The sequence below is a fragment of the Mustela lutreola genome, chromosome 1, assembly GCF_030435805.1.
Source record: "Mustela lutreola isolate mMusLut2 chromosome 1, mMusLut2.pri, whole genome shotgun sequence".
Classification (NCBI taxonomy): Eukaryota; Metazoa; Chordata; class Mammalia; order Carnivora; family Mustelidae; genus Mustela; species Mustela lutreola.
Window position 1 is genome coordinate 24,558,996 of NC_081290.1, and position 12,343 is coordinate 24,571,338.

Sequence of the window (12,343 nt, forward strand, 5' to 3'; positions counted from 1 at the left end):
CTGCTAACAGAACCACGCCTACTCACATTCTTGGAGGCAAGGAAGGCCATGCCCTTGGCCACCTGGTAAGAAAAGCTCAACAAGTCCTCCAGGTCTAGAGCCAACTCGTCATCTTCCATGATGGCGGGAGTCACATCTCTTTCTATGTATGAACCTGTCAGGAGAAGGAGCACTTTCTTAGCAATTAAACCTCAGAGCTTAGAAAACAGAAGACAGTGACAAGGATACCACGGCTGGTAATGAAGGAGCTGACGTGACTATGCAGGCAAGTCACCTGCCCAGCGTTGAGGAAAGGTAAGTGTCCAAGCTAGTATTCACAATCTGGGGCTTCAGGTGAGGAAGATGGTAAATAAATATAAAAATCTATTTTTGGGGACGCCTGGGTGGCTCAGTTCGTTGGACACCTGCCTTCGGCTCAGGTCATGATCCCAGAGTCCCGGGATCGAGTCCCGCATCGGGGTCCCAGCTCCACAGGGAGTCTGCTTCTCCCTCTGACCTTCTCCTTGCTCATGCTCTCTCTGTCTGTCTCTCAAATAAATAAATAAAATTTTTTTTAAAAAATCTATTTTTTGATATGCAAAATACAATCTGATACCCATGTTATTTTCATATATGCAGTGAGATGTTCCTATACAGTAACAAATGCTCTGACCCCAATACCCACAGGGAACCCTAACTGCCACTGACCGGTGGCACTGGGCATTGGGCCCTACTGGAAAAGAACCAATCACTAGGGGGCAAACTGGTACATTTCACCGTGGTATGAGAAATCCTGATTGTTTGATAGGTACCCACCTATCCTTGCCGATCTCCTCTTGTCCGCCTTGGTCGGCACAACATAGGAAACTCCGGGTTTCATGTCCATGTATTCATTAGTACTGTCATTGCTGTGAGAGATGAAACATCCATCCATCCATCAAATCAGGACTGAATAGAACGGGAGACAGGGGAAGTACCCACGGGGCAGGCTCTATCTCCCCATTGCCTTTTTTACGTAAGAGGCTGATTTTGTTCAAAGAAAGTATTGCCAAGTTTGAATGCAGAAAATCTTGTTCATAAGATAGGAGTTTTTAATATTCAACATTAGGGTCCAACGCCCAGGAATGAGACCGTCTTTTTTGTGTTCAATCACTGATGGGACTCGGGTTAGAAATTTCCCATCTCTTGACACCAGGGATTTAATGGGAAACAGAGAGCCAAAAACATTATCCCCCATCCCCTCAAACTCTCTAAATTAGCCCCAAGAGACAAAATGAAAGAGACAAGGAAGACACAAAGACCAAGAGCTTCCGATTGTGGGATTGGGGGGAAGGCAGGGATCGTTAACGTATAGCGACTGATGGAAGAAGGTTTGAAAAAACCAAGTTTAGTTCAGATAAACACCAATAATTTGGATGATTTTCTGAACCATCTGGACCTCTTGAATCTGCAACATTTGGCTGGAAAGTCTTCAAGATTTCTAGTACTTCCTGCTTCTGATTAGCATAGAAACACTATGACAACAATCTCCTTCGGAGTATGCTGGTGGTTCCAGTCCCATATGGGATCCCAAAACACAAAGAACACCACATCGGATTGAACAATTTGGGCCATTATTTCAGAAAGTTGAGAAACAGATATGGGGCCAAGGTTTCAGAAATAAGGCAAAGTGGCTCATTTACTCACACAAAGAGCATATGCTCTGGAGAAACTAACAAAAGGTGGTTTGTTTCGTATTTTACTCCCACTTGACACCACCTAAGTCTATAGGACTTAAAAAAAAAAAAAAAAAAAAAAGGTAAAATAAAAAGGCTTCATCTGGGGTTTAAAACTTTAGCCAGGGGTACAAAAAAGAGCTTTAAAAGGTAACTGCCCATCAGTAATAGTTACTAAAGTCTTCTCGAGGGCCTGGAGTGAAGTTTAAGAAATAAAGTCCTGCTGTCTCAAAATGCAGAGGACAGAATGAATAAAAAAGGAGAAGAGAAACCCTCCAAACAACTTCAGAAATATAAAGTATAAGGGATTATAAAATATAAAGTATAAAGTATACTTATACTTAAAGTAGAAAGCATGATGAATAGGATTTCTGTTGGGCGGGGTGATCTAGGAAATCTTCCTCAATGGTGGCTCTACCTTTGGAAAGAACAGACCAGGCATGGCAGAGAAGAATGTTATTCTGACTGTAAGCCACACTAGCTGTTCTTAAAGGAATCTGAAGCTCTTTATCCACCATTCAAATTCAGAACAATATTAAAGATGAAAGTGATGAAAATAAGGTACAGAATTGTTAAAAATGTGTTAGAGTCACTGTGCCTTTTTATAGCATGAGGAGTTTAAATTAAAAAAAAAAAAAAAAAAAGGGCAAGGTATACAGAAATAATTCAGAGGTCGATGGTGAGAAACCTATGTGCCGAGATATGTTCAGAGCTCTCTTGCAACCCTGTTAAAAGTTTTCAAGAAATTTACCAAGACAACTTGACAGGCTTTAACATTTTCCCTATAAGCAGCATCTCACTATAGAGATACATAAAGTAGCAAGCCCAACAGAATAAACAAAATGACACAGAAGAATAGAGCCATGGGCGCCTGGGTGGCTCAGTGGGTTAAAGTCTCTGCCTTAGGCTCAGGTCATGGTCCAGGGTCCTGGGATCGAGCCCCGCGTCGGGCTCTCTGCTCGACAGGGAGCCTGTTTCCCTTCCTGTCTCTCTGCCCACCTCTCTGCCTACTTGTGATCTCTGTCAAATAAATAAATAAAATATTAAAAAAAAAAAAAAAGAATAGAGCCATGATAAGAGAAACAGGTATAGAATTCATTCCACGGAACAGAATTAACACTTAGAAAAAAATGAAAGATGCATCCAAAAAAAAATCAATAAAAAATCTAAGTTTAATACTACTTAAATCTTTACAAACACTATTCAAACTTTCCAAATTGTTGATGACACCTAAATGATTTAATAATTCTGATTTGGCGCCTTAAAGTACCTCTGTTCGTTTGTTTAAAGAATCAGCCTTGATTGCAAACCCTTATGACCCCACGAACTGCCTATCAACAGCTATTTATGTAAATCAGTCTTACCACGAAGACTCCTTTGAATGCAGAAGGTTCTTATAAAGTGCCACTTCGGAGTGATCTTCCTGCTTTGAGCAAATAAATGAATCACGTTTTCTTCGCAAAAAATTCAAAAGATCACCATAGCAACAGTATTCAGTAATGACCAGGGTGGGCCCTACAGGCATATAAAGGAAGGTTAAAAAGAGGTGAGTTTTATAGAAACAATACCCATAAATACACTCAGGGGTGATCATAACCATTTTTATTCCGGTTCATTGCTAAGCCTACTGAGAACCAGCGTTCTGGGGAGCACAGCTCTCCAGGTAAGCCTCCTTGGACCTGATGTCCTAAGTGACGTCCGTGCTCGGAGGCCCAGCTGGACTGCCGGCATCACACACAAGAGTTACTGCTTTCGACGTTATACCCTTAACAAATTTCCCGCATGAACCCTTTGAGTCCCTTATTTGTAGCAGAGCTTCACGCGTTCTCAATGTCATTATGGAAATGACAAAGGGCACAAAGTGTGGCATAAAAGGAAAACCAATGGCACAGAACAGCCAGCTGAGCCGAGCCCCAGGGGGTAGGCGAGCACCTGAGTGGCAGGGCGTCACCTGCCTCCTCAGTGCGACCTGCCACCAGGGTTTTCCATGTGGTGAAGGTGCCTCACGCTGCCGCTCTCAAGTTCAGAGACAACAAACCGACTTGGGCAGAAACTTCCATGAACAAGTCATGATGGGGAAGCCACGTGTATGGGGCTGTTTTAAGAAATTCTCTAAGCCGTCAACTTGACCGTGAATCCCTATACATCTCGAGGAAGAGCTCGGTTACATATCTTTGCTCCTTTACGACCAAAATGAGAAACATCACAGACATCCTTGATGGAAGGCTCTGCTTCGGAATCGCTTTCAACTGGAAATCCAGTTTTTTACAGAAGTGAAGTGTTTGCCTCATTTGGTGTGTATTTGAGAACTGGCAGGCTTCAAAGTCTACCTTTGATTGTGGTATGCAAATGAATGGTAACCCTTTAGTGACTGACTACGATTTGGCAAACTATCAAACTTGGAAAAGAAGAGCTTTCTGGGCGAGAGGAGAGACGTTCTCAGGAGACTTAAGAGGTCCCTCTTGATGCAACGGCTATGACAATAACCAGGGTGTGTCCTGGGCTGTCCCACCCCTTGATGATAAAACTAAAATACACATTCTTAAGAACAACAGCTTTTGGGGGGAAGGGATGTAAAATCTCGCAAGAGGTAGCAACCTGGGTAAAAATCTGGCAAGAGTTTGATATAATCAAGCCCTGTTGAAATCATATTAAAATCTCCCCTCTTTTGATAATTTGAAAGATAGTAAAAGTTAATTTGGTCACAGTCTTACCTCCAACGGTGCACGCTCCGAGAAGATTCACAATATTCATGTGATTACCGAGGTAACTCAAGACTTTGAGCTCAGACATTAGGGCTTCTCGTTCAGTTAAATGGGCACTTGCTAAAATGAGGAAAATGTTTCATTTTAGCAAAAAGCAAACACGGCAAGCCAATGCTGAGGGCATAGAGGAGCCTGGGGAAACTTACGTTTGAGCATCTTAACGGCGACAGTCATGGCGGCATCCGACTTAATGAGGCCGTATGCGGTAGCCTCAACCACTTTCCCAAAGGCCCCGGCACCCAGAGTTTTCCCTGCCGAGAAGAAGAGAGTAAATGGTGGTGGTGGGACCAAAGGACCACCTGGGTAATTTCAAAGTCAACAATTAAGGAATTGTTAAGGAATTAAGGACAAGTCTGTCTAGAGACATTTCTCCATTAATGCACTTTATGCGAAATCTATCAAAAGCAGTGAAATGTCACGGAAAATAGTCACTGGTCTCGGATGAAAAGAACAGAGGCAGTGAGTGGGGTTCCCTAAAGTCATTGTTATGTGCACACAAAAAGGTTACGTGGAAAGCCCATTTTCATACTGACCAAAACTCAGCCTGTTTCTGGGAAACTCCCATTTATGATCATAAGGAAGCTGTGTTGGGTCTATGTACACATAATTGTTTCCATTTATCTCCTCAACAACCTTCCACTGTACTTCATACATGGGTTTCTGGTCGGGGGGAGAAAGGGAGAGAAACACCATCTTTTAATGATTAATGTTTCAATCACTGCAGCCTTGAGGGTGGAGAACAAATGAAGGATTACCTGTAAATATTTGTAGGTAAGAATCATCACGATAATGCACATCATACCAGCTGCGATCACAAAACCAATCAGCAAAGGTGTGAAGAGGGTGTGGGGATGGATTTGTTCTAAAATGAAAGGGGAATGTGGAATCACAACCTATTAGCAGGGATGGATCATTGCCACAACCACCTCACCCCAAACTCACCCATCCCCCCCCCTTTACAGCCCATGAGCAGGGTTCAAAGCCAAGCAGATCTCATCAGCTCCTTACCTTGCTAATATCACCTTATTCTTTTTTTTTTTTAAAGATTTTATTTATTTATTTGACAGATTACAAGTAGGCAGAGGCAGGCAGGGAGTGAGAGGGGGAAGCAGGCTCCCTGCTGAGCAGAGAGCTGGATGTGGGGCTCGATCCCAGGACCCTGAGATCATGATCTGAGCTGAAGGCAGAAGCTTTAACCCACTGAGCCACCCAGGCGCCCCATATCATCTTACTCTTATGATTCAAAAGAATCTTTTGAAATAACAACTTGAAACCAGACTGCTGTGGAAGCTGAGATTTCTGTAGCACAAGAAGAATTTTATGCTGTTTTGTCCATGAAAAGCAACATTTGATGAACTTTTGTACTTCAACCAAATTCCTGCCTCAGACAACTTTAAGAAGTTTCCTTTATGGATAGTTTCTATTTTCTTCTTTAAGCTTCCCTGTATTGTCTAAATTTTTTACACTGAGCAAGAATTTCTTCTACAACCAAGAAAACATGTTTAAAGTATTCTTTTCATTGCCAGTCCGAGGAAAAAAATCTGGATGAAGAACAATGTAAGATTCTTCCCCTCATTACTCAAAAACTGGAAGTGTACCACTCACTGGCACACACCTTCGCCAGTTCGAGAAAACAAAAACTATGCCCCACGCAGGTGGGTGCCCGGTTTCTTTGTCCTCTAACTTCATACCAATTCATCAATTTGCCCCACAAGGATCATTTAACTTATGGTAGGAGAGCTAGTCCCTCGTGAACCAAATTTTACAAACATTAAAGAAATAGCTCAAAAAAAAAAAAAATAGCTCAGTGACATAACTTCATAAAATGCAGTGTTCACTTTTGGACATCTGGCAATGTGTTAAAATGCATGATTTTCAATAACTAAAATCTTGAATTTAATTTGGAGGTACCTGGGTGGCTCAGCGGATTAAAGCCTCTGCCTTTGGCTCAGGTCATGATCCCAGGGTCCTGGGATCAAGCCCTGCATTGGGCTTGCTGCTTAGTAGGGGACCTGCTTCCTCCTCCCTCTCTCTCTGCCTACTTGTGATCTCTGTCAAATGAATAAATAAATAAGATCCTTTAAAAATAAATAAATAAATAAATAAATAAATAGAATTTTAATTTTTAAATTGCCCCAATTCTCATTATATTTGGCTATAAGGCAAATGCACTTTCCTATTTTCTCTCTGTATCCCTTTTTTAATGAGAATGACTGGAAATATGCAATTCACTATACATACATACACACATACACATGCATGCATACGTACATATGGGCGCACGCACATAAATGCATACGTGTTACCAATGAACTAGTACAGAATGAAACTTAGTGAGTTTGATGACAGCATGGGACAATGTCGAGATTACCAGAAATGACATGGCCATTGATGGAATGGACTTAAAATCATGACTGATATGGTAGGCAGAGCCTAAACATCCCCTTAAAATTGGATTAAAAAGAAATATACCTTTGCTGTTACCTTTAAATGCAAAGTTAAAAAAGGCAGAACTCCTGCCCACATTGTTGTAAGCCCTACACTCGACCGTGCCGTTGTGCTTGAATGCACTATAATCAATGGAGCTCTGAACCACGAGTTTTCCAGATGGTGAGACAGAGGAGTTTTGCAACTGCACATCCATTGGTCCAACAGGAAGGGAACATCTGGAGAGAAAAAAAGAACAAAAAACTTCGCTCAATCGCTCAATCACACTTGACTTGGCGAACTTTTACAACAAAGCTAGTGGGTCATCATCAGAAATGTCCTCTTACATACAACCAAGAGTGTGAGGATGGATGGGCCCTTCCCTGGTGCCGAGAGCAAGAAGAGCATGGTGGGAAAGAAGAAACAGGGAGTGAGACAGGAGTCTGAATCCTTATTCAAACACCTTACAGACCAGATACTTAAAACTCTCCAGGACTCAGTTCCCGCAGCTAGAAGATGGGGACGGTGAGACCCGCGTTAGAGGGTAACTGAGAGAGCTGGAAATAATGAACAAAAAGATGGCTGGCACTCAGTAGACCTGATCAAGTAACTGTGAAGGGGATAAGTGGGCTGAAGAAAAGAGCCCAGAGGAGGCAAGAGTTCAAGGCTACGAGGATGAAGACGAGGATGAAGACAGGGCGGCTCCCAACGCCCCAGCAGCTGAGATCCTGAGCCAGGTTTTATGGAGGAGACAGAGGCTGGACCACTGGCTTGTACCCCAAGTGGGAAAGCCCATCAGGGGCAAAGCTCAGAGGACCCCATTTTAAATTATGTCCCCCGTATACCTAACACTTTTCTAGTCCCTTACCTCACTTTATTTTCCTCGTTAGCACTTAACTGTTTGTCTTCTGCTCACCTCTACCCCCTTAGATATGAACTCACAAAACAGGCACTCAGGTGCGTTCTGCTCACTAGACGAGCGTCTGGCATACAGCTGGTCCTCCATAAGTGTTTGCTGTATGGGCGACAGTGACTGCTGGGGTTGCCTTCATGGTACAGGCTTTTCCAGGGCTCTCAAGTCCTCCTTACTGTTTCCCAAAGAAAACATACTACTAAAGCTCCGCGGAAAACAGCAATCCTATGTAACCTCTTCCAAGTTGTTGTGATAAAAAGGACTACTCCATGAAAAAATAAAATTTCTATTATTATCCTGACTATTCAATTGTGATGTTACACTGGGCTTTTAAAGCCTGAGCACAAAATAGCATTTGATGGATAAAAACAGCCAGGGCGACCCCATTTTCATCTTCAGGTAATGTGAAAGGACAATTTAAGGCTTAAGTGCAGACCGGGAGGGAGAGGAAGCACAATGCCAGATGTGTTGTGTTCAGGGGCACCTAATCAAGGAGAAAACCTTTTAAAAACACAGAGCTTACACATGCCGTACGTATGTTGTAACTGCGCGATCATTACTTTTTGGTAACTTGGCAATTAACTTCTAAGGCAATTTTTTTTCATGATAACTACAGCCGCTTTTCCCACACACATTGCCTCCCTGTATAGAATGGAAATCTAATTACTCTGTCCTGGAAAATTGCTTTATCTACCTGCAGGCTAGAAATTGCATGATAAATCCAAAAGATAACCACCAAAAGAAGAGAAGTCACTCAGTAATCATTTTTCAGCAAACAAAATTAATGTCTACCACAAAAAATACAGCAATTATGCCCCCCCAAGCCACATGGATAGAAAAATATAATCAAACAAATTAAAAAAAAAAATCTGAAAATCTATCTGACACGCAACTACACTGCAGCCCTCCCCTCATGCGTGTCAAGTAGTACCCAAAATAATCCTCTCACCTTGGCTCGGTTCCTGGGCAAAAATACCAATCTACTGTGGGCTCTGGGAACCCAGATACCACACACTGGAGCATGCCATTCACGAGACTTTCATGACTCAGGATTTCTGGTTTGGCTGCAGGAACAGAGAAAAGGCCATTCATCAGACTGCTGGAAAACTTCATCACAACCCCCCACCCCCACCCCCGACACACACACACACACACACACACACACACACACAGAGTTTTCGAATCCTCAGAACTTTGCTTGAGGCTGAAGAGGAGGACCCTGTGGGAACACGTTCAAGGGGGGAGAAATCTTAAGCTGTGTGTGGGAGGCACAGGGAGGCAGAGATGCAGGTCAGACCAGGAAAGGCTTTCACGGTTCGAGATGCCCGGCCCCAGTGTAGACGGTCTACAATGCAGATTGAGGGGGGGGGTCCCTGAGAAACTTCCTGTTTGGGGACAACGGAAGTGGGGTTCGCAGGACCCCACTGGCCGGGTTTCTGTCTCCAGTGAGGCAGAATCTGAAAGACTGCTTCTAACCCAAACTTTAGGATTCCAGACTGTTGTGAAGGTGGAAATCCTGTTTAAGATTCCTGCCATCAGAATTTCAAATGACTGAATCTGCCACAGGAATTTCAAGTTATGGTGCAGACTGGAGGGGATAAAATTAAGAGGACTCACAGGAAAAGAGAAGGGCCCCCTCCCCCGCCACCCCCTCCTACAGGAATGTCCTTTCTGGGGTGGGGAGGGGCAGAAGGGAGTGGCTGGAAATAAAAGAAGTGAATCACCCTATTTAGAGAAGCCAAAACATAAGAGTAAAATACAATATGGGCTTTTAACTCCAAATTTGTATTTCAAATGCAAAATATGGACAGAAAATTGTAACAGGAAACCAGCCCAAGAGTTTTATTCATACGTACATCTAAACCTGTGTACAATCACTGAAAAGCTAAGTTGTATCAGCAGGAATGCTCTAATTTGACATTTCTGGGTAACGACAATAATCAACAGGTATTCAATCAAGAGTGCCTGAAGCACTGCGATTTCCTGAGATTATTTTCTAAAGGGAAAGGAAAATGAACTTAATACATTCAGTTGTTCTTTTTTCTTTTCTTTTTTTTTTTTTTAAGATTTTATTTATTTATTTGAGAGAGAGGGAGCACATAAGCAGGGGAGCGGCAGGCAGAAACAGAGGGAGAAGCAGACCCCCTGCTGAGCAGGGAGCCTGGGACTCGAACCCAGGACCCCGGGATCAGGACATAAGCCAAAGGCAGAGGCTTAACCAAATGAGCCACAGGCGCCCTATTACATTCAGCTGTTCTACTGGAAATATATCTGAAGGATTCTAACCCTTTAAGAATAAGTAAACTAAGTCGTAGAATCTGACAGCAGGGGCGGGGATGCGCTTGCCCCGAGTCCTTAGTCCGCCATCGGGACAGAACTCTGGGAGCTGCACGCCGGGTGGGCGCACCTGCACACGGACTCCCACGTTCGCCAATCCTCTGCCCTCCATCAAGTTTCCTCATGAGTCATATGGGAACAACAACAGTACCATCTCATAGCGATACTACGAGAATTAAATGAGATCGAGTCCACGAAGAAGCAGGATTCTCAGATAGGAAACAGATTTATTCATTATTAATTTATTAACGATTCAGTTACTATTTTCTATTCAGAGTACCTCCCTTTGGTTAATCAAGTCTGCTACCAATTAAATTAACTGTCTTTGCCACTCTGAATATTCTCTTCAGTGATCTAAAAACGACTTAAGATAGTGTGAGAATTAATGTGCTTGTGTTTTAACCCCATGCACTGGGACTCTGACCTCAATCATGTTGCAACGGATAGGAAAAACGGAGGTGGTGAGAAGGCAGGACTGACAGATCAGAGGCTAGGGGCTGACTTCTACAAAGCAAGGGGGGCACTGTAGAACAGTCTCTCAGCACCTCATCTCCTTGCAGGCAAAATGGCTTGGCGGGAAGCAGAGTCCACACGCGTGGTACACCCACCTGTCACGGAGCCTGGCCCTGCGGACGGCCAGGCCATTTGGCTCACACACACACACACACAAGAGCGGCACTGCAAAGCGATCTCAAGGTAGGGGCATCCTTGAGAGTTTGGATCCAATGCCAGCTTTCACAAATAGAGCAAGAAGACGAGCCACCGTCTTGCGAAAGCATCCATCTGGCAAGTCTCATTTAATTATCATGGGCAACTGTGTGATGGGGCTGAAAAGTAGGACAGAACACAAAAAAACAGTGGAACTTTAGGAGAATGCTATTTGCTGAAGACGGCAGGCGCCATAAGGCAGGTCTCTCTGTGACTCTTCTCAAGTGTCATCTCCTCTTCCAAGCCATCCTCAATTCTCCAAAGCCAAGTTGGTCGGTCTCCCCTCCTTATTCCCACAGCGCGCTGGAGCACCTGACCCTCTTATACAACATCCTGGTCTGCCTCCTCCATCAGACTCTATGTTCTCCAGGGAAGAACCCCATCTTACCACTGGAACCTCAGAGTAGAGTCTGACCTGGGGCAGAAACAGGGTAAGAGCTGTCTGAACGATGTAGTCCCCTCCAAAGAACCAAGATCCTCAGAGTTGAAGGAATTCTATCAGAATCCCAAGAAAGGACCTGGGAAAAGAGCCTGATGGGGACTTTGCTGGGTAGGGACGCAATTGCCACTCTTTTTTATAATAGTGGGCCCATCAGACTGCCACAAGTCTACTAGCCGTGTGACTTGTGCTTAAACACTGAGATTAATGGGGAGAGGGGTAGGCAAACGCAGAGATGCCAAAGATAACTAGATAGGACATAGATGGGTTATAGATCAAGGTCCTAAGACCAATTCCCTCATATTGACATTCCCTCCTAATGCCACACAACAGATTTTTCAGAGTGGAATTAAATATGAACTCAATAAGGAAAAAAAAAAAAAGCTGAAGGGGTACCTTAAGATGTTAACAGTGGTTACCCCTGGGTACTCAGGGTTATGGATAGTTTCTATTTTATTCTTTTGACTTATTTTCTAATTTTTTTTTTTTTTTTACCATGAACATGCAGCTAGCTAATAAGAACCAATAAAACATTTTTTAATTAAAAAAATTGGACCAGCTCAAAATTACATAATCAGTTACATTTCGCTCTGGCTACAAATGCTCCAGATCCAAGCCTTCCAGCGTGACACCTGGTAGCAGTTACACAAGGGCCAGGCCTGGCGAGTCCGTCCGGCTGGCCTACTTGTTCCCGAGTGCTGGTTAACTGGGCAGGTTTTTAAGCTACTGTCTCGGGCCAATTGTAACCCGAGGCTAGCAGAGCAGCTTCTGTCCTGTTGGTCCTTAGCCTGGCCAACCAAGCTCAGAAAGTCTTTAAACCTTAATGTGCCTTCGAAGGACTAAGAAAAAAAATTAAAACAGACATCCCTGCCCCCACCCCCGGCCTCCCAATTCCAGAGATCCCAGAGATACAGAACGCTGAGGATCTGACCCAGCAAGGTGCCTTTTTATCGTACTTACAAAAGACCCTAATCAGGGCAGGGGATAAGGGTGAGGCAAGAGAAGCCCATAGGATGTGGAATTTGAGAAGGCACCCACCCTTCTCAAGGTCTTGCTAATA

At 43.6% G+C, this 12,343-nt stretch overlaps 1 protein-coding gene across 4 annotated transcripts in view; it reads right to left on the reverse strand.

Annotated features, from left to right (window-relative positions):
- KIT (KIT proto-oncogene, receptor tyrosine kinase) overlaps window positions 1–12,343 on the reverse strand; it is an 87,111-nt gene that overhangs the window by 9,556 nt on the left and 65,212 nt on the right. For 2 of the 4 annotated variants that reach the window (XM_059161159.1, XM_059161149.1), the window contains exons 8-16: window positions 8,749–8,863; window positions 6,944–7,125; window positions 5,215–5,321; window positions 4,993–5,119; window positions 4,606–4,710; window positions 4,409–4,519; window positions 3,059–3,209; window positions 796–887; window positions 27–154 (exon numbers count right to left, since the gene is read on the reverse strand). In XM_059161159.1, the coding sequence (XP_059017142.1) occupies window positions 27–154; window positions 796–887; window positions 3,059–3,209; window positions 4,409–4,519; window positions 4,606–4,710; window positions 4,993–5,119; window positions 5,215–5,321; window positions 6,944–7,125; window positions 8,749–8,863 (1,118 nt within the window). Of the gene's footprint in view, window positions 1–26; window positions 155–795; window positions 888–3,058; window positions 3,210–4,408; window positions 4,520–4,605; window positions 4,711–4,992; window positions 5,120–5,214; window positions 5,322–6,931; window positions 7,126–8,748; window positions 8,864–12,343 lie in introns of all 4 variants that reach the window. The other 2 variants (XM_059161140.1, XM_059161132.1) reach the window with 1 other exon arrangement.